General features: G+C 34.9%; 3 protein-coding genes and 1 long non-coding RNA gene across 6 annotated transcripts; 1 reads left to right on the plus strand and 3 right to left on the minus strand.

Annotated features, from left to right (window-relative positions):
• Positions 1-2,844: 2,844 nt before the first annotated feature.
• On the minus strand, positions 2,845-5,818 carry LOC130511843 (uncharacterized). 3 transcript variants are annotated; one of them, XR_008945358.1, is made up of 4 exons: positions 5,515-5,818; positions 4,284-4,523; positions 4,054-4,151; positions 2,845-3,691 (listed from the first exon to the last, which is right to left on the minus strand). It is a non-coding gene; the product is annotated as an uncharacterized LOC130511843 (long non-coding RNA). The 3 variants fall into 3 exon arrangements; XR_008945359.1 differs by lacking the exon at positions 4,054-4,151 and having other exon boundaries at positions 2,846-3,691; positions 4,475-4,523; XR_008945357.1 differs by lacking the exon at positions 4,054-4,151 and having other exon boundaries at positions 2,846-3,691.
• A 521-nt stretch (positions 5,819-6,339) lies between these two features.
• Positions 6,340-9,097, minus strand: LOC108848496 (ureidoglycolate hydrolase). Its single transcript, XM_018621878.2, has 12 exons — positions 8,772-9,097; positions 8,614-8,699; positions 8,439-8,513; positions 8,229-8,357; positions 8,066-8,152; positions 7,717-7,919; positions 7,540-7,642; positions 7,372-7,463; positions 7,234-7,296; positions 6,906-7,146; positions 6,698-6,738; positions 6,340-6,611 (listed from the first exon to the last, which is right to left on the minus strand). The coding sequence occupies exons 1-12, from the start codon at positions 8,997-8,999 to the stop codon at positions 6,514-6,516; spliced, it is 1,446 nt and encodes a 481-aa protein (XP_018477380.1). The 5' UTR covers positions 9,000-9,097; the 3' UTR covers positions 6,340-6,513.
• Positions 9,098-13,104: 4,007 nt separating this feature from the next.
• On the minus strand, positions 13,105-14,072 carry LOC108853185 (proteinase inhibitor). Its single transcript, XM_018626632.2, has 2 exons — positions 13,985-14,072; positions 13,105-13,494 (listed from the first exon to the last, which is right to left on the minus strand). The coding sequence occupies exons 1-2, from the start codon at positions 14,001-14,003 to the stop codon at positions 13,283-13,285; spliced, it is 231 nt and encodes a 76-aa protein (XP_018482134.1). The 5' UTR covers positions 14,004-14,072; the 3' UTR covers positions 13,105-13,282.
• Positions 14,073-16,774: 2,702 nt separating this feature from the next.
• LOC108852588 (uncharacterized) lies at positions 16,775-19,132 on the plus strand. Its single transcript, XM_018626086.2, has 9 exons — positions 16,775-17,142; positions 17,224-17,314; positions 17,440-17,564; positions 17,671-17,752; positions 17,857-17,974; positions 18,050-18,207; positions 18,303-18,417; positions 18,506-18,691; positions 18,769-19,132. The coding sequence occupies exons 2-9, from the start codon at positions 17,292-17,294 to the stop codon at positions 18,928-18,930; spliced, it is 969 nt and encodes a 322-aa protein (XP_018481588.1). The 5' UTR covers positions 16,775-17,142; positions 17,224-17,291; the 3' UTR covers positions 18,931-19,132.
• The last annotated feature ends 1,792 nt before the right edge of the window (positions 19,133-20,924 follow it).

A 20,924-nucleotide genomic window follows, 5' to 3' on the forward strand; every position in this document is an offset into this window, starting at 1 on the left:
GTCCATATTGGCATAAACACTTGATAGTGTAAAAATTTTAGGACTAGATGGCGTCGCAGATAGAGACCAAAATTGTAAAGCTGGAAGACATTCAAATATAGCATGAAAAAATTATTCTTCGGGCTCACCGCATCTCGGACAGTAATTATCACATCTCATATTTCTACGGTTGAGATTTCGAGTTACATCCACATGTCTTGTTATCAATTACCAAATAAGATGAGATATCTTCTAAGGAACTCTAATTTTCCAAGCAGTGCTTGAAGCTTAGTTATGTTGGGCTCCAGGACCTCAGTTTCTTCTTCAATCTCCAACAAGTTCCTTACTACCCAATATCCAGATTTTACCGTGTATTGTCTATTTTTTTGTGTAATTCCAGCAAAATGTGTCACGAAGATGAATCAAGCTTATGGCCAAACTCCGGATGAGGGGAATGTCATCAGGGGCAACATAGTTCTCAAGTAGTCCAACATCTCATTCCTTTGATTCTCCGTTAATAAGATCACTGACTCTCATTGTCGGATGCATTATCCACGCAATAGGCTGAACCGGTCTTGATGGTATGGTTGGAATCCGAAGGTTCTCCCACACATTAACCTCATATCCAGAATGGATTTTTTTGTCTGATTTCTAATAATAATAGCTTTCGTGCCGCTGTAATGCAAGTCCACACATAGGATATATTGTCTCCCGAGCAAACTCGCAAAGGCGACCTCCATCTGTAGTATCCAAAGGTTCTCCCACACATTAACCTCATATCCAGAATGGATTTTTTTTGTCTGATTTCTAATAATAATAGCTTTCGTGCCGCTGTAATGCAAGTCCACACATAGGATATATTGTCTCCCGAGCAAACTCGCAAAGGCGACCTCCATCTGTAGTATCTTCCCTCAAAACTCTAGCCACTAGCGAATCAGGGAATTATACCAGTCGCCAAAGCTGTTTTGCTAGTAGGGCCATGTTGAACTCATGAATTATATGAAAACCAATTCCTCCTTTTTCTCTTGGTAAGCAAAGCTTTTCCCATTTTACTCAATGAATTCCTCTCTTTGTTGGATTAGAAATCGGGGTTATAAGATCATTGTTAATGGTTTTAGTGATTATCGTCGAAACCTTAGACAATACATCAGCATATCCTCGGGATTGACGACACAAAGATTTGTCAAAAGTAATTAGTAGCGATGGCTCCCAATCCTTCCTCATTCTCAACCATATTACCGGTTTCATTAAAGAATTGCGTAATCATATTCCTTGATCTTCTTTTCTTAGTCAAGGTGTGAAAAAACTTTGTAATTCTGTCCCTTTCCTTTAACCATAATACCTGGATTTTTTGGTTCCAGAATATATCTTCTTCTTTAAGGGAAACAGATAGTTCTTTTAGAGCCTCCGCTATTTCTTCGGTCGTCGCATTGTCATTTGAGTAAAGACCCTTTACCTTTAGCTCCTCTACAGCCTTTTCTTAATTTATTTACATTATTTTGTCTCTTCCCCTGACTTAAAGCTTTACGACAACTAGAGATATGTTCTATTATATTGGCATCAGGAGGTAACTCTGGAGACTTCCAGCCTTCAAGAATAACTTGTCAAAGTACTTAATCGTGTAATACCAAAGTGAAAAAGTGTCATGTGGCTAAAAAATCTTCATTTGGATTCATAACAAACATTTTTTTTTGCAAATATTGTCTCTCAAATTATGTCCACAGTTAAGCATACTTCCGTTATGTGACTTTTGAAGATTAATTTTCTTAATTACATATACCCACAAGACCACAAGCATACTTTCAATATGTGCATATAATTCCCCTTCTCCACGAACAAAAACAAATAGAAAAAATTAGACATAAGCTTTCATCTGAAGTATAAAGAATGAAGTATGAACTATTCATCCAAAATATGCAGGCCCAGCCCTGGATAGAAGCCATAGAAATTCATGTTTCCAGCCCTCAGAAAAATACCATTTTATTGGGCAAGTTTTTCTTAAACAATTCAATAGATTGGTTTGTTTTTACCTTTTACTAGCATAGGTCGATTTATCTATTTAAGAATTCATGATTTTTTTTTGTAAACTAGAATTCATGAGTTCTAACTTACTTTTTTTTGTTTTGCTAAAATTTAGTTCCAACTTATTTTCATACATTTTAGTAACTTGTTGAAATATTTACTAGTAGGCTCAAATTGGTTCTTTAACTTCTAGTCCAAACTTTAGGATTGGGTCTGAATGTATGATATATAAAGTATAAACACATTGCATATTTCTTTTTCTCTTTAAAGAAAGTAAAAGAAGAAAAATAATTTTTCATCAGTTTTATTTTAATTGTTATTTTACATTTATGCAGACAGATTTAAAATATATTTATTTTTGTATATTTCCAAAATAGAACACTCTTATTAATACATCTAATCATATTTCAAACAATAGAAAGTTGACCGAGGAATATTATCAATAAATTTGCATTGAAATTCAAAAAGAAATTTATTTTGAAAAAAAAATTATACTCTACAACGACAGTTAAACTGAAACGGAGAAAATGATAGTTTACTTTTTAATAGTTTACTTTGCTTCTTATGCGGTCAATTCATAAGGGGAAAATGAGGGTGATGATATAGTCATGTATAAGATCATCTTTAATTTTTTTTTTGTGATTTCTTTTAATAGTTCTTTTATTTTTTCTGCAATTATTAGTACATTCATTTTATTATTATTTTATTTGTTTTTAACAATACTCTTTATTTCAAATGAGTTAAAATTATATCCACTTATTTTAAAATTTTAATTTTGACTATTCTAATTTTATTAATATAAAATTTATTATATTAATATTTTTTAAATAATTATAATTTCATTAATCATCAATCCTAAAGGGAAAACTAGGTTACATGTGAACAATGGTTAAACAGTAGAACTAGGTTACATGTGAAATTGACTAACATCAAGTATCAAATCAAGCAAATAGAGAGAGTATAAGGTTGGAGGAAGAAGAAAAGAAAAGCAAAGCTTCCAACAATTCTGTTGAACACAGATCGATGAAAGCAAATCAGGAAGTCGGGACGTCTCTTGACCGGAGTGTCCAAATCCAGCCATAGATCTGTCGTCAGTCTCCGTCAACGCCGTCGCCTACAGAGGCGTCCTGCTGTCCCAACACGCCATTCTCATGGAACGACTCCTAACCCTAGCCGCCGAAATCTACACTGGTGATGTCGCTTCAAAGTCTGAGACACTACAGTTCTCTCTGATTCGAAAGCGGTGGAGATAAGACCAGATCGAAAGAAAACCTTACAAAGGGGAACCGCCATCCCGAGAGTAGGAGCCGCCGACCCCATATCTACTTTCTCCTATCAGAATACGAAGAACCGCTGCCCTGATGCCTGACAAGAGATTTCCGGTAGATTTCCCCGCCGTCCTCAAAACAGGAACCGCCTACCATACTAACTACGAGACACCAGAGCCACTGGTCTCTCATGGGGGATTCGCACCAGAAACCCGTCCGCTTAGAGACCAAAGAGAACAACCAAAAAAACACTGGATCTGTACTTACACCATCTTGTTAAGCGATTTCCGTGAGTTGGAGAGCGGCTAAGACCACCGTCGGAGCCGCCAGAAGCCATAACTCCTCCACCCGAGAAGAAGCGAAAACTAAGTGTAGAGAGAAAAGTTTCTAGGCGCGTGTGTTTTACTTGCCACTCAAAGGCCCTTCAAAATAAATAAAAAGACCTTTTATATTAATAAAATTGCACAATAATATATGAAACAATAGGAAATTTTTATTTAAATAGTACGACTACTATGTTTTATTTTATTTTTACCATTTTTATCAAAAAATCTATTTAATTTTAATAGTGGAAATAATATTGAAATTTAGTTAATAGTACAACTACTATATTTTTCCATAATTAAAAAATCAAATATGTGCTATGTTGTGTTCGGTTTGTATGTGCTTTTAAATTCATATTAGTTGTATGTTTTATTTAATATTTTTCATAGGCACTCGCGAAATGAACACTTTCAATAGTTATGTCTCATTTGATGGTGACAAATTTAATCGAAATCATGACTTTTTTTTGAGACTTTGGTATCCAAATGCCTTCGAGAAAAATCCGATTAGCCTCTAATGATCGTCCACCAAAAATCTGGACTTAATCCGCCAAAGAATCTGCCGAAAGCATTCAAAAGGGACTGGTGATCGTGACTATTTTAACTAGCAGCAGCTACATATATATAGTATGAAATCATGTCAAACTGTAAATTCTTTGAAAATTTGAAATTTTGATTAATATGCTCTTACCGAATAAGTTTTCCCAGTAGTCCACTCTTATGATGGTAGTTTCTTTATCACCATATAGAAACGAGTTGAAATATATTGGAAATTAAATTGTAAAAAGAAAAAGAAAAGTTATATGAGGAAATTTCCACACTGATTCCAACAAGATTTTTCAACGAAATTGATAAAAAGATAGAAAAAGGAAAAAGAGATACCCCTCCATCAGTTAAAGCTGTCATTAACTTCGATATCATTTCTTTCTTCCTACAATCAGCGCCAAGATATTGTTTAATACTTTAAATTGAACTATGATAAAAAGTAAATTAACAGTGTAGTTCTGAATTATATACTTTCTCCGTTTCATGTCGTTGTAGAAATTTTTTTTCGCTGCAAATAAATATCATTTTAGCATTTTAATGCAAAATTTATTAACTTTATTCTACATTTTATTTTTCTATTGGTTGAGATGTATGGATTGTATAGAAAATATACAAAATTTAATGATTTTTTAATCTGTGTGTACAACTCTAAAATGACACTTATTCAAAAACAGAGGAAGTATAATTCAAGTTAATTAACAATAAAATTACTGCCCAGTTCATATATTTCTGATCTTCAAGCTGATCAAATATGTTTTAGCAAAAAAAAAAAAGAACTGATGAAATATATGATACTGCATCATCTTTTTATTTATAAGAGGCTTAATATGGTACTGCATCATCAAATTTTGTATTTATCTGATCACGCTTCGCAATTTTTAATACGCTTCACATTGCTCATAAATAAGCTAACAGTCGGCCATATACTCACATGCTATCAACTGCCTACATACTATTACTGTAATATATTGACAATCATCAATACTCGTATGTTAAAAAAAAAAAAATCAATACTCGTGTATATATATCATTATCAAAAGAAAATTGTTCATATTCTTTCGTGTGTGAGAAAATAAATTTATTTATTACTAGTAAATATCTAACTAATAAACTAAGAAGAACGCCTCTGAGATTCAATCATAACCCACTTTGTCTCCAGTCAGTCAACCAGATTTGCTAAACAAATTGATATACTCGAAGAAACCATTAATTACTAGCTTTTTAGAAAAACCATTAATTACTTTGATGATTAAGAATGATGCTATATATGTAAATATAAACTGTACATGTGTTGTGTAATATTGTATGATAATTATATGCATATGTATATATACAGTGTCCATGTGTATATGATTTAGTATACTTTCATGGCTTACCGGAGATTTAGGTTATCAAGTTAACGGTTGGCGCTGAAGATTGAGACGCAAAACGTTTAAGTTGAGGGGAATGAAGCCTGGTCCGACATCATTATCATTATCATCATATCATGACAATGATATATTGAACGGTCTCGAGCCAAGCATCATCCACCTGAACTTTTGGCTCAGTAAGAAAAAAGAAGATTAGAGAGAAGTTTAGAGAAACTAAACGGCCATGCATTTTATTTATTCTAGGATGGGCCCTTTATATTCTGTGAAAGGCCTAAGGATGGTTTCTTTCACCTTTTTATTCTTTTTCAAAACCATTGAATCGGTATTTATAGGAAGAGAATTGTGATAAACGTAGACATTTCAAAAAAGTATATGATGTGTCGGGAAATTAATTTTTTAATTTGCATCCTAATTTTTTTTTATAAAATTAGGTTGTTACTCTTAGACAAATGGAAGCACAAAATTTTGAGTGGACAAATCCAATTTCAGATATTCAGAATGCAGGAGTAAGTTAGGTATACCTAAGATTCAAGATACATGTCTGTTCTCTTACTATCCATCAGCATTATCTTTAAGACCAGAACTATAAACTGAAAGAAGTTTGGTATGAAAAATAAAGACGTGTTTCTATTTAAGCAAATCACGTTCTACTTTTTAGACAGTTCTCTATTTCAAAGTCAGAAAGCAAAAAAGAAAAGAAGAGAAAAAGTCTCTTTTGACAACCATTCATAATACTATTTAGCTGCAGAAAAATTAGTTCCCTATCACAATCCTAGAGCTAACTAAAAATCTAACATTCACAACTTGTGTCATCTTCAACAAAACGTCAAATCATAAACTGTAACAGAACTATTATATAACAACAGTGACAGATGACTTGGATAAGTGATCGCCACAACATTTATTGAATTTTCTTTACATTGTCAAAGATACATTTGAAGCACAAAGACAGAAGAAACGGGTACAGAATATGCAAAGCGTTTCTGGATGGGACTGAGGGTATGATCAGTCTAAAGAGAGCTTGGCCAGTGTGAGGGAAAGTACCTTAACTCCATTAGCCATGTCTTCAGGAGATGAATATTCTTCAGGTTTATGGCTATATCCTGCAAGAAAATCACACAACCAAAAACAATATTAATGGCAATGCTGATCCGATTGAGAGCACGGTCTCATTGACTTAAGTGTATACCTTTGTAGCACGGGATGAATATCATACCCATTGGAGATATCCTGGAAACAGCAAAACGCAACAAAGTTCAGTAGAAATCTAAAGAAAGAAGAGTGAAAGTAGACGAGAGAAATGATTAGATAAAGGAAGTGTTTCCATTTAAATTGTTTAAGGTTATGAGGGAGTTGTTCTTGTTCCAAACATGAAACTTGGAGATTTTGGTAAGTACCTGGCCATGAAAAGAGAATCATGATAAGCTCGGCTTATCATCATCTTGTGTGATAAGTTTAGCTCTGTGCTTGCCTCTGCCATTTTCTTGATTACTAGTTTGTCTGAGAGTGCCGGTGGATCTTGATTTACAATCTTGAACTCTGTTAGCTTCACTTTTCGTTTCCGAGCAATCGTGTTGGCAGATTCCTCTATTTTCTTGATCACTGTGTTTCTTCTCCCTTCATCAATATCCCTTGTATCTTCATAAGAGAAAAAAAAAAAGAAGTATACTCTCAGCTTCTTCAAGAGCTTATACAAAGCATGTGAATGAAATATGGAGTCCATACCGATTTCAAGATGAGATTTGCTTGGAATGCTGTTGATCGCTCCAGGGTGTAGCTCCAGAATACCTTAAAAAACCGCAACGATTCATCTTGTGAATAAGTTCCATAACTTCTTGTGGAAACAGTGAGGCTAAAACTTACCAACAGTTCCCACAGTATCTATTGATTCTGATTCTAACACATGTTTCTCCACAGCAAGAGCCAACTCTGCAGCCGCAAGCCCAGCATCGTTTCTGAAGAAATAATCATATTTATAGATTATGGTGAGTGGTTTAAGCAGATGGTTTATATCTTATAAATATAAGTCACCTATATGGCATAAGCACTGCACCGGCATGACCTCCATTGCCTTCAAATTCCACCTTTAAACTTGCTGGAGCAGCAATGGCGGTTACTACACCGATATCTAAACCTGAGGTCAAACAGCATCCAATGTTGGTTACAATGATAAGGTTACTTTATAAGCAAACTTAAAAAACGGTATACCTTCATCTTCTAGGATAGGTCCTTGTTCGATATGCAACTCTATAAAAGCAAAGTAGCTTCCTTTCTTCAAGAACACACTCGACAAGTCTTCATCTTCTGCGTACCCAGCTGATCTAGCTGCTTCTATAAAGGACACATTCTGTCCATCAACTACTGTTGTCTTTAGTGTTTCTGCAAGTTCTTTGCTTCCAGCGAGTAAGCGGCTGTATCATTTACAAGTAAGTAAAAAACCAAACAAAACATCAAAATCTGTGTTTTTTTTAATTATACAGAGGTATCTTGGCCCCACATAAGTGGTCTATACTAGTCACTTGTTTTTGCTCAGAATAAAGATAAAACTGAAGAGTACCTTCCCAAACAACTGATCCCAAATCGGGTAGGTTCTTCAGATGTGAACAAGATTATCTCCAAAGACCTCTTCGGTTTAAACCCCGACCTTAAAGATAACAACAAAAATATCATCATACCACCTGGGAAGTTTTGGCCTTCGTTAAATTTAAGATGTTTCATACCTTTTCAACACATTGATAGCTTCAATGGCACCCAAAACACCAACAACGCCATCATACTTCCCTGAATATGGAATAGCATCGATATGAGAACCAGTTGCTACAGCAGGAAGACTTGGCTCTGAACCATCCCTGGAATGAAAACAACACACAAATAATCAAACATAAAGGAATCATCTTTCGAAAAGGTTTTCAATAGAGAAAGAGACAAACCATTTGCCAAATATGTTACCAACAGCATCCTCTCTAACAGAAAGTCCAGCAAGTGTCATCAAATTCTTCACATAACTTCAAAAGATCAACCAAGAAAGAAACTCATATTCAGATTGAACCAAAAAAAATAAAAAAAATACATCCTTTTCCTTTGTGATGCTATTTAGTTACATACCTTCGTGCCAAGACATCTTTGTCAGTGTAGAGAACTCTTGTGACTGATGGAGAAGGAGCATCAGAGAAACTAGACAGCTCTTCTATCTAATCAAAACCAAACCCATTTAATCTCTACACGCTCTCTATTAACCAGATTGAAATAAGACTCCTTTGAACCTGTTTTTGAAGTCCTGGAGCATCAACTGAGAGTGAGGAAGCGAGACTGATGGACCCGAATTGACCCGGTTCGTGAATTGGGTATCCGGAGAAATCCTCCATTGTTCTAATCGTTGGGTTTCGTTCATTTTCTTGTTGAGCTAAGCTTGTAGGTAGTTGAGACCAGAGAAGGGAGATAAGAAGCAGCAAAGCTACAGAGCAGAAGCGAGTCGATTCTAAAGATTCCATTTTTTTCTTTCTCTCTTCAGTGTTTGATTCTGAGACAGAACCGCATTATTTACAGTTCTTCATATCTGTGTTTTCGAGAACTTAATTAATTAACCTAATAATTTTAGTTGGTATCAACATTCTCTAAATTGTTTAAGTGAGAATAATCAAACTCAGTGGGAATCTGACACAGTGTGTTTTGTTTGTACTCTAATACCTCTTTGTCTTTATCTCATGATATCATGTGAAATATATATCTTATGGATAAACTAAGTTTATTTTATATGTCAAGGAATCTTTTTCTTGGGGGTTAATATCTTTAAGTCGAAAGTTTTGATCTCTTCCTCTAAATAAGAGATCATTTGTATTTCGATGATTTCAGAATGTATCTCCACAGCCTCGTTCTCTGTCTGCATTAATGGGGTCAATGGTGGATTTTTCAGAAGTTCCAAAGGAATTCGGCAAGGGGACCCGTTATCTCCGTATCTCTTTGTATTGGCTATGGAAGGACTCTCTCGCTTGCTCTCATCTCGCTATGATGCAGGTCTGATAGGCTATCACCCGGGAACCGAGCAGCTCAAAATTTCGCACCTTATGTTTGCTGACGACGTGATGGTCTTCTTTGACGGTTCAAGTAATAGTCTCCACGGGATTGCGGAATGTCTGGATGACTTTGCCTCTTGGTCTGGCCTACAAATGAATACTTCTAAGACAGAGATCTTTACTACAGGGTTAGACCATTGTGAAACCAATGCCATCACTAGCTATGGTTTCCCAACTGGTCAGCTCCCTATAAAATATCTCGGACTCCCCCTCATGAGCAGAAAACTGAAAATCTCGGAGTACTCGGCCTTACTGTCTAAGCTAACCGTGATCTTCAAATCCTGGTCGGTAAAACTGCTCTCCTTTGCAGGGAGACTTCAATTGATCAACACGGTTATATTTAACTGTATCCTTTTGGCTCTCTGCTGTTATCCTTCCCAAAGGCTGCATCATAAATATTGAATCTCTTTGTTCTAGATTCCTTTGGTCTGGAAATATAGAGAAGAGAGGTATTGCAAAAGTGGATTGGTGTACAGTCTGTTTACCTAAGAACGAGGGCGGTCTCGGAGTCAGAAACTTCACTGTTTGGAATCAAGTCTTATGCCTAAAATTCATATGGTTGCTGTTATCAAAATCCCCATCCCTTTGGGTGGAATGGCATCAGAGTACTCACTTACAGGGGCAATCTTTTTGGGCCATACAAGCTGATACTTCAGACTCCTGGGCTTGGAGGAAGCTTCTCGATCTCAGGCCTCTTGCTCTTCAGTTCTGTAAAATTAAGCTAGGAAACGGATGTGATGCGAGCTTCTGGTATGATGTGTGGTCGCCTTTGGGGCAACTTATCCAGCACATAGGCGACGCCGGACCCAGAGCTTTACGGACGAGGAGGACAGCGAAGGTGGCTGACGTTATCAGAGATGATACTTGGCTACTGCCACACCCTCGATCCCAAAAGGAAGTTGATCTCCATGCTCATCTTACTACAATTCCTTTGCCTTTACCTGTTGATGAGTTAGATTATTATGAATGGATTGCTCGTGATTCCCCTTTGCGTGTTTTCAGGTCAGCAACAACTTGGGAAGTACTCAGACCGAGAGAGGAGATTAAAGACTGGACCGATGTCGTTTGGTTCAAGGGCGGAATCCCGAAGCACTCATTCACAATGTGGATTGCTAACTATGATAGACTCCCGACGAGGTCTCGGCTAGCTTCATGGGGGCTTCAGATCTCGCCTCTATGCCCATTCTGTTCCACCCACGACGAGAACAGAGATCATCTCTTGCTTACTTGCGATTACAGCGTCGACGTATGGAGGCTTGTTCAGGCGCGCTGTTCTCCCCCAACCTCCATGATTACTTCCTGGCCTGAACTATTATCTTGGATCCGATCAGCACCTTCTCGAAAGCTTTCTCTACTTAGGAAGCTTGCAGTACAAACTACCATTTTTCACCTATGGAAGCAAAGAAATAATCTGGTTCACAACCAGACTTCTCTCTCTGCTGCTGTGGTGTTTTCTGGTATTGAAAAGGAAGTTAGGAATATCATCTCAGCTAGGAGACAGAGAAAGGGCTTCAAATCTTTAATGGTTATGTGGTTGAGATAGTGGTAATTGCTTTGTTGTTGTGTTTAAATGATCCAACTTGTTTTTTATTTTCTTTTTTGCCAAGTTGGTTTCAAACTCTAGATCTTTTGTAAAAGTCTTCTTTCATCTATGAAATTTACGTTTTAGCAAAAAAAGAATTTAGAACGCCGAGTTAAGGCAAGCCAGTGTCCACCTACAGTGTCAAAGGTCTCCATGACATACTTTACTTCCAACTAACGGTTCACTTATTTCAAAACCAGTCTTATACTAACTTAATCTTAGGCTTCAAATTAGTCAGGAAGTGATGAATAAGTAATAAGGAAATACGGATAAGCATAAAAAAAATGCATTAACTTTGAAAAATCTTCTATACTTTTTGGTAAGAAGGTAAATGCAAATGTAAGACAGTAGATCAAAGATATTTTGGGGTCTAGAATAAAGGAGAAATTGAGACATCTAAGAATTCCAAAAAAATATTAGTGGATCCAAATGCAAACTTTTTGTTACAGCCTGAAAATCAGATTATAAAAATGGATGGACTGAAGTTAGATTAGGTTAGTATAAGCATGAGGATGATCAAATTGTATGAAATTATAGTTCTGAGATGAGATGCGATGTGTTTTAAAACATTTTCTACAGTGTGACAGCGTTCTTGGGGATTTAGTATATATCTATGAGAGAAGTGGAGGTTGTGTAAACAAGCATGTAGAATTGGTTCACAAGTATTGTTTTTTCCCCCAACTCTGATCTTATGTTCCACATTCCTACATTGTCTAGTGATATGTGAATTACAGCCCAAGATATTTTAGCATAAAAACAAGTGGTTACAAAATAAACCAAAAGAAAAATGATATATGGATGTATTACAAGCTGGGATTTGTAATACAAACGACTAACCATTGTTTCGTTATAACAATGAGTTGTTTGGAGAACTATAATAGACAAATCACAGTTGAACTTTACAAAACTAATCAGACATATATATTTTAAGGAAAAATAATAAACTGATTTAAGACAACAACTAAAAATAGTTATTATTAGTTCTACTATATAAATCACCTACATTAATCTAACATTACTCAACAAATTATCTTGCTTACGATTTAGAAAGAAGAAATTGCAGTATCTTCTTAGCATTTGTGATAATTAAATACATACGTCATGTGGGTTCAGAAAAAATCAAGCGTTTTCATGATCATAGTTATGATTATGGTAGTATTTTCTGCGAATATTTCTCATTCCCACGGTGCAATATGTCAAAAACATTGCATTTCGAATCAGTGCATGAACATGATGAAAAATCCTGATTTAACCACATGCGAAAAAGTTTGTGACGAGTTTTGCAGTAAACGAGGAAAACTCCACCCAGAGTATACGGTTCCCGGAGGTAACGGCGGTTATCTATACAAAGGTTATTGCTCTTGGAGACCTGCCGATTGCGCTACCTGATTCAAACTATGAATCACACATTTTCTTAAATTTGTGTATTCTCTATAAAAAATACATGTTTTGTTTTATTTTATTGGATAAACTATCTATTTTCCCACAAAAAATATCATATAGTATTTAATATATATGTTATATGGAAAATTTGTAAAAGGAAACTAAATAAAAAACAATAATAGTATTTAAATGTAATATTTTTAATTCATTAAGGATATCAATGTAATCAACCATCGTGAGAGTTAACGTGAGCGCGACACATAAGAAACTGACTTCTCAAATAATATTATAGAGATAGAGATACCATGTAAACGGTGTAGACCAAAACCAAAGTTCAGATTCGCAAAGTAGCAATAGATAATTAAATGTCATAACACCTTTTATATTAATAAATATTTTTCGAACGACATGCAGGACCGGTCATGGGCATAAGCCATAAGTATTGATCTATGGTCCCCAATTTCTATTTTTTTTCATACATAGAAATATACTTCAGACAAGCTTTTCTGTGTTTTAAGGTTTAATCTACTTCATTCAAATGTGAGGCTATTAGAGTCACCATACATTAATTTCATTATTCCAATTGTATAGAAAATGCAACAATCTGGTTAAATTATATAAAAAAATACAAATGGAGGCATATAATACGCCTCAAATCCTTATTACAACATTCACGAAAACCATACCTTATTTCACATATACGTTATTCACCCAAATAGAGTGTGTAATAGCTGATTTAGCCGACGAAAGGGGTTTGTGTGACAATGCCACAGTCATTGACAAAAACATAAACCCTTTCACAAACCACAACAGGCAAAATTATAGCATCTTCAGATATAATCTCAGCCTTCACTTTGGTATTCTCTCTATCAATTATAGCTTTTGCTTCTTCTCCTCTTTTCCCAACCAACTCAGGCCACGAGCTCTTCATCCCTTCACCTGCGGTATCTGTATATAGACATGCCCACGTATATAAATACACTATGATACGTTAACTGTTTTCTTATGATAATGCGTATTGCATACATATTCGCCTTTTTAGCATGAGCAGTTATTATTTTTTATATTTTGTATATAGAGAATATTGTTTCCCAAAGATTGATTTTTAGGTTTTTCACACATACTAAAAAGATCAAATACATACTTATTAATCTTTTATTTTTTCTAATAAAATTCTACTCTCTATACTTTTAAATTTTCATTTTTTTAATTTTAGAGTAAAGTTCTCTAATTAAATTCTAAAATCAATCATGTATGCAAACATAAAAGCACAAAATTTTATGCATATACATAAACAAAAACAATTGTACATAAGTTTCATAAATAATTTTCAAATGGTTTGAGATGGCTATAGGATATTGTATAGCTGATATATATATATATTACAAAAGATGTGTGCATACAAAAATTATAATTTTTTATATATCTATAATAATACCTGGGCAGACGTCCGACATTTCTCTTTTCTTTTTTTGAGTTTATTTTCTTTCTTTGGAGATAATGATTTATGTAGATTGCACAAGAACAAAATGACTATTTATAGAGAACTTTGTGGTGGCTATCACATCCTTTACAATATTTGCACATGAAACCCTGGAGGGAAAAAAGACCATTGGGAGAGAGAGAGATTCGTACGCTATTGAGTTTTGACCGACGTGAGATTTCTATAAAGAAATTCATTTTTTTTATTGTTATGAGTTTCACCTAGGGGTGGGCAAAATATTCGTAAATTTTGATTCGATCCGTTATTCGTTTCGATTCGATCTAAAAAATCCGAATATCCGTAACTTAACGAATCGAAGCAAATACTAAAATCCAATATCCGTCAAAGACGAAGCAAATCACAAATACTAATATTTTTAGAAACGAATATCCGATCCGATCCGTTATATACATATATATGTATACATATTTATAAAATTATATAATATATATACTTTTATATCTTTATATAAGTTTTATAATGTTTTTATTCACTAAATTAATTATTTAGTTATTAAAAATTTTGAAAGTATGTAATTTTAAAAAAATAATTAATGAAATATTATTATTTTATTTCAAATTTTCTTCTTTTTCTTTTATTTTCATTTATTTTTTTAATTTTTTATTATTTTTTACGGATCGAATCGGATATCCGGCAAAAATTCGGATATTCGCGGATATCCGGTATTCCGGATATCTGAAGAGTTACGGATCGGATCGGATAAAAAAATCGAATATTCGTAAGGCACGGATCGGATCACGAATATCCTTAAAATTCCGGATATCCGGTCCGTGCCCACCCCTAGTTTCACCTACTTTAGATACAAATCAGAGATAAATACAGATATCAGGATATGTCAAATGTCTGAAAATTATGGTGGTTCTAGAATGCAGTATCTATAATAATAAAGTTGAAGATACTCTCTCCATGTTCAGCCACGTCTCCTCCCTTCCTATGTCCAAAACTCGCCACGTGTCGACCAATTAACCCTCCTTTTTGTTTCTCTCCTTTCCCCACTCTCCCGTCTTCTTTTATTTAATCAACTAGATGATAACCAGCGCCTTGCGCGGCGTGAACTTTTTTTTAAATATGTTGTATCTAAATAAATAATACATTTTTTGTTATCAATAATTCTTTTTACATTTGATTAGGAATGACATGTGGGTAGGTATCATTTGGTTTGGTTAGGTTCGATTTGGATCTTTGCAAATTTGGTTTGAATCTTTATATGTTCGGTTTGGTTTTAGATTCAGATAACCCATTTAATTTTTTAAAAACTTAAAATTCATATATACTTTAAATTTCTCAAAACATAAAAATAAAAATAATATGTTACATATAAATTTGAATAATGTATACCAAAAAACTTAAATTTAACATAAAAATTGGTTTAACTTAAATATTTGGATAGAAAATGAATAGATATTTTCAGTTTTTTGGTATTTTGAGTAATGTTTAGTTATTTTAAATATATAATTTTTACTATTTTTATATATTTCTAAATATTTTGGACAATTTAAAAACATCTTAAGTATTTTGTATATTTCTTTGAGATATTATTTTTTTAAATAATATATTTAAGTATATAAATTTGATTCGAATATACTCGGATACCCAAAATATTTTGGTCCGAATCGGGTTCGGTTCTGGTTTTTAGATACCAAAATTTTAAACATGTTCAGATATCTAACCAAATTGATTAAAGTTCTATACTATTTTGTAGATTGGATTTGCTTCGGTTATTTGGATTCAGATTTTTTTCCCAACCATATATTTTTTATTGTAACCAAATTTTAAATGAAAGTGACGATGGTTCATACTGATTTTGGGTATGCAACAATTTTTAAACCAAAACACTTTCTTTTATGTACATGATTTATTTAGTTAATCATTAAAAAATGTTCAAGACCCATTAAAAACGATAGGCTGAACTGAAAAAAGTTACCATTGATCACAAAATTTTCAATGTGAGGCTTGTACCATTTTTAGTAATTTATAATCGTTTTAAAAAATTCGAAATACAACATATAAGAAAAAATATAAATTTTTTTATTATATGCTTAATGTGATTGTTTAATTTATTTTAACAAATAAAATTAAACGAAAAGTATAGAGGATAAAAAATTATTATCAAATCTTTATTATTCATAATCATTAATGGTGATATATATGTCAATCATATTAGGAAGTTCCGTAGCTTTTATTTAAGGAAACAATAGAGAATATTCTTTTGTATATTAATAATTGATTTAATAGTTATTTAATAAAAACTATAATATATGTGTAGATGGACCAACTTATTTCTCTAACAATCCTCAGAATAATTCTCATGATGACACGTGGCTACCAAACAATGTTGCAATGTTCGAGGATTAATATATAGGGGATGATTTGCGATTTGGACGTGAGCTGAAGTGGGGTGAATGATATTCCTAGGCCCAAGTTCAATTTCTGAGGCCCGATAGGTCTAACGTTAGCGTCTCCAGTTATCATCTTCTCGACCATGTCGCCTCCTTCTTCTTCCTCTCTTTTGGTTTCTGTAACGTTAGTTTCAGACCTATTCAATACCATCTTCAATTCTGTCATTATGCTCCGCCCACCTCTCTTCCCTCTCTGTCATTTAATCTCAATTAGAGCGGCCTGTGTAACCGACTGGAGGTTCACCTATAAATAAGGGTTATTGGGTAAATGGAGATTCACACAATCGACAACGCTTGGTTATCTGCAAAACAGCCGCGTAACCTTCAAAAATGGCGTCTTCCTATGTTCTTCTCAGCAACCTGAGAGCTGGCCGTTGCTCAAACACGGCGGAGGTGCGTCTCCTGAGGTTCTGGGAAGCTCGGAACGTTCGTAAGAACAATGAGCTTATGAGTGTGGACCTGCTTTCCGGGGAAGGCTCAATGAAGGGTCGCTCTATTCTCTCAGTGGGTTCGACGTCGCTAGAAGTAACCCAAAATTCAGGCTCTCTGACTCTCCGGTCTCCATCCGCTTCGGTGATGGAACTTCTTTCGAAGCAAACCCTGACTGTGAAAAGGATATTCCGACTGAGTTTTTCCGATTCCGCAGTAAGGAGCAGCTTTTGGCTTCGGCAAACACCAACAGAGAACTCCCAGGTATTATTTTTATCTCTACGCACCTTCTCCCTATTTTTTAATTGAAATTTCTATTAAAGTTTGGCAATTTAATTTGGCCAGATGTTGTTGGTGGACTAATTGCCATCAGAAGCACGATCACCGACGGCCTCCGCGGGCCTCAGCGTGTAATGGTGACTCTTTGTTTGGATGGGTAAGGTTACTTTTGTGTAACCATTAATTGATTTTGTATTTTTTGAATCGTGTATTTTCGAGTTTGTTGTTCGAAACCAGCAATTATGTTGTCTTTGTTAGTAACACAAAATGAAATCGTCGCAGGGGCGTTAATGTGTGTGTGAGTTTGTTTGACGACCGTGCTGTAGCTTTCCAAACAAAGTTTGACCAACACACCTCTGAGCCAAAGGTTCTGCTCTTTACAAGCATCAACCCCAAAGTTGTTGGTGGTAAGTTGCATTCACCAGTACCTTGAATCGGTTCTTATCTTAGCGCTTTTGGTTAGATTAGTTTTAACATAGTCAGTTAGACCACTTATAGACCTTGCAATTGCAGGGAAACTATTCCTCAACGCAACGTCTGCTACCCACTTTTATTTCGACTCTGAAACATCGGTTGGTGAAAAACATTATGAGAGGTAAATTTGCTATTCTAAGATTGACATAGCTGGCCTCATTTGTTTATTGTTGATTCCAAGTGATATTTCTCTTTGTTTTTACATTACTACGTTTGACACTCTAGGCTGTTTGGAAATGGAGCCAATGGGGACGCTTCTACATCAAAAGTGGTCCCTGCCCAGAAGATAGAGCCTCTCACCGTTGCTGAACTCAACCAGTATGTACTTGCTGCCGAACCACAGGTAAGAATGTTAGAAGCAAAACACTTTATTCCATTTGATTCCTTTAGTTGTACTGACATTTTTCATATTTGTCAGAATATTGAGTTTCTGTGCAAGGCCAAGGTTTCCTGTCTCCAGCAAGAGAAGGGATGGTGCTATATTGGATGCTCCAAATGCGCTAGGAAGCTTCAGCGTGATGAAACATCCTTCACATGTCTCTCATGTGATAGGCAAAACGCTACGGGTGTGTTAAGGTTGGATTCTTGACTATTCTTATTCCTAATGTTTTCTTTAAATTCGTATGCTTGGGTGTGCACTAACTTTCACACCATCTATTCCCTCTATAAAGGTATCGTGTGGAGTTCTCAGTAGCAGATCATACGGATGAGACTGTGTTTGTCGCATTTGACACAGAAATGGCCAAGCTAACCAACGTCCAAGCATCTGAGGCTGCGCATATTTTGGTAAGGACTGGAATCTTCTAATTTTCTTTGATCCCTTTGGGAAACCTTCAACCTCCTGATTCGGTAATAATAAACTTACATTTTGCAGGGTGCTGGTGTGGATGCTAGAGTGGACAACGACTTTCCTCCATTCTTGAATGAAATGGTTGGAAAGACTTTCACTTTCCAGCTCAGATTGGGGGCGTTCAACTTCACTTCGAAGCACCAAGGCTTTACGGTCTCCCGTATAATAGCTGAGCACGAAAGGGCGCCGTTGCCAGTGTTCGATAATGATGTTAGTATTCTTGTCCAACCTGTTTTTTATAATTCGGCAGCACTATATTTTGGTGATTATCATTCCCATGATTGCAGGGGGATGATCATGGACCTGATGACAATGATGATGACAATCATGGTCCTCAAGCTGCAAACAAGCAGAAGGTTGTTGATGCTGAAAACGTTAAGAAGAAGGGGGCAAACAAGGAGAAAGTTGTTGATGCTGAAAACGTGAAGAAGAAGGCACGCACTGAGTAGATCAACAATGAGTGCACAATTCCCACCAGCTTTATCCAATAATGCTTTATCTTTTTCCTTTTTTTACTTTTATAATTTTGAACCCTCAGTATCTTTCCCTTTTTTCCGTTGCCTAAGTATCTTTTTTATTGTCATAGTTTTGAACTCTTTGCTTGGTGGATGTCTAAACTATGAATGCAATTTGATCTATTAATCTTTTTCCCCCGTTGCCTAAGTATCTTTCTTATTATCATAGTTTCGAACTCTTTGCTTGGTTGATGTTCAAACTTTGAATGCAATTTGATCTATTTCTTTTAAGCCTCAAACTTGAACCAATATATATAGTGCAATTAAATCTAACACCACCTAAGGTCGTCATATTTTTATATTATCAGCTGTAATATTAATATTAAAACAACATTATTATTTAAGTATCCTCCTACGTAATTAGCTTGGAATGTACACCATCTGTCTGCATTATACTTTAAGTTTTTTAAGAACTTACATACCGCCTTAAATTTACCAACATTCTGCCTGAGGGGTTTTCCAAAAGTATACTAAGAACAGAGTTAAAACAATTATTGTGAACCATACTTTGAATCCTTTAGTAGCTATTCAAATTTCCATAGATTTGAACACGAGTGGATGTTTAACCACTTTGGGGATTGAAAACTTACACTACCAAGCAATACGAAATAAGAAGTGGAGTTTCCAAATCCTATTAAAACACCGTTAAAATAATGATTAGAAACGTAACTGTCGCCTACGGAAGTTGCTGTATTAGTTTGTTGGGAATAAAATGAAAAGAAGGTGCAAATTATTTTGTACAGGCCAGCTAATAGTATTGGACATGCATTACTTGGCATTAAAGTTAAATCACCGCACCACGTACTTATAACGGCTAAAATAGTTGATCCGCCTATCTATCATAATTCTTTTGCATCTGACGTTAAACTAATTAAATACTCATTACTCAGCTGTTACACTTTACTGCAAAGACACTAATTACATAATTACATATCCTAAAGCTACTAAAAATATTAAACTCTGTAACATGGTTAAGCCAACCGTGAAAACTAAATGCAAAGACATCAAACGAGGTTCCTCAAGTAAACAGGCTCAAACTGAGGCATCAGGTTCTACATCATCTATTGTAATGAAGAGTAGTTCTAGAAGGAAAACAGGTTTGTTGTTCGACAACTTCCTTGACCCTGTTTGCTAGCTTCACCTCTTGCTAACTTTTTTTGGTAATTTAATATTAATGTAGCGTGTAATATACGTCAACCATGGCTTAGCAGTAAGTATCTTCCTCTGCTAGAAACAACCTTGCTTCCAGGCGGTCCAGCAGGAGCAGATATCAACTTATTACTTCACGTTTCCCGATTGTTTCTTTAGCTACTCGATTTACTCTCCTACTACTACTTTAGAAGAAAAACAGAAACCCTAGAATCGGACACACGTGAACCAATTGGTCCCAAAAAATTAGTTTATAAGAAATATGTAAAATCGAACGCTAAAACAAACACACGTCAAAATAATTATTGTCTTACAAACTCCAACCATTATGGAATCAATAGTCAATTACTCTTTCGGAAAAAAAAATATAAAACAACACAACCAATCCTATGCACAACCAGCGATGATAGAAACCTCACCGTCGCTGTTTTAAAATGATTTGTTACAAATTTAGATAATTAATCCTACATATTTTAATCAAAACATCTAATATAAATTAAATTTAATTTTTAAAAAATAAGAGGTAATTAAGGCGGAGTATCAAGTTTAAAATTATTTATCCCCCTCTATCATTATTTAAAGTTTTTTTAACAAAAACGGGTTATCACACAAAAAAATATTTAGATTTACACAACCGAGCCAATTCACACCCAGCGTTGATAGCAATGATAAAGTCGTTTTACATGCAACTCATCAACCAAAACTTCACTCAGGAATTAAAATGACACACAAGTTCATAATACAATATCACATACCAAAACCATCCATCCTATATACAA

This window comes from Raphanus sativus, chromosome 4 (assembly GCF_000801105.2).
Source record: "Raphanus sativus cultivar WK10039 chromosome 4, ASM80110v3, whole genome shotgun sequence".
NCBI classification, from domain to species: Eukaryota; Viridiplantae; Streptophyta; class Magnoliopsida; order Brassicales; family Brassicaceae; genus Raphanus; species Raphanus sativus.

Excerpts from the sequence above, each read along its gene's own strand:
- LOC108852588 (XM_018626086.2), top strand. The coding sequence starts at position 17,292 with ATGGTGACTCTTTGTTTGGATGG. Across the intron at positions 17,315-17,439 it reads GTGACTCTTTGTTTGGATGG|GGGCGTTAATGTGTGTGTGA; the intron begins GTAAGGTTACTT and ends AAATCGTCGCAG. Across the intron at positions 17,753-17,856 it reads GGTGAAAAACATTATGAGAG|GCTGTTTGGAAATGGAGCCA; the intron begins GTAAATTTGCTA and ends TTGACACTCTAG.
- LOC108848496 (XM_018621878.2), bottom strand. The coding sequence starts at position 8,999 with ATGGAATCTTTAGAATCGACTCGCTTCTGCTCTGTAGCTTTGCTGCTT. Across the intron at positions 7,920-8,065 it reads GGGATCAGTTGTTTGGGAAG|CCGCTTACTCGCTGGAAGCA; the intron begins GTACTCTTCAGT and ends TAAATGATACAG. Across the intron at positions 6,612-6,697 it reads ATTCATCCCGTGCTACAAAG|GATATAGCCATAAACCTGAA; the intron begins GTATACACTTAA and ends ATTTTCTTGCAG.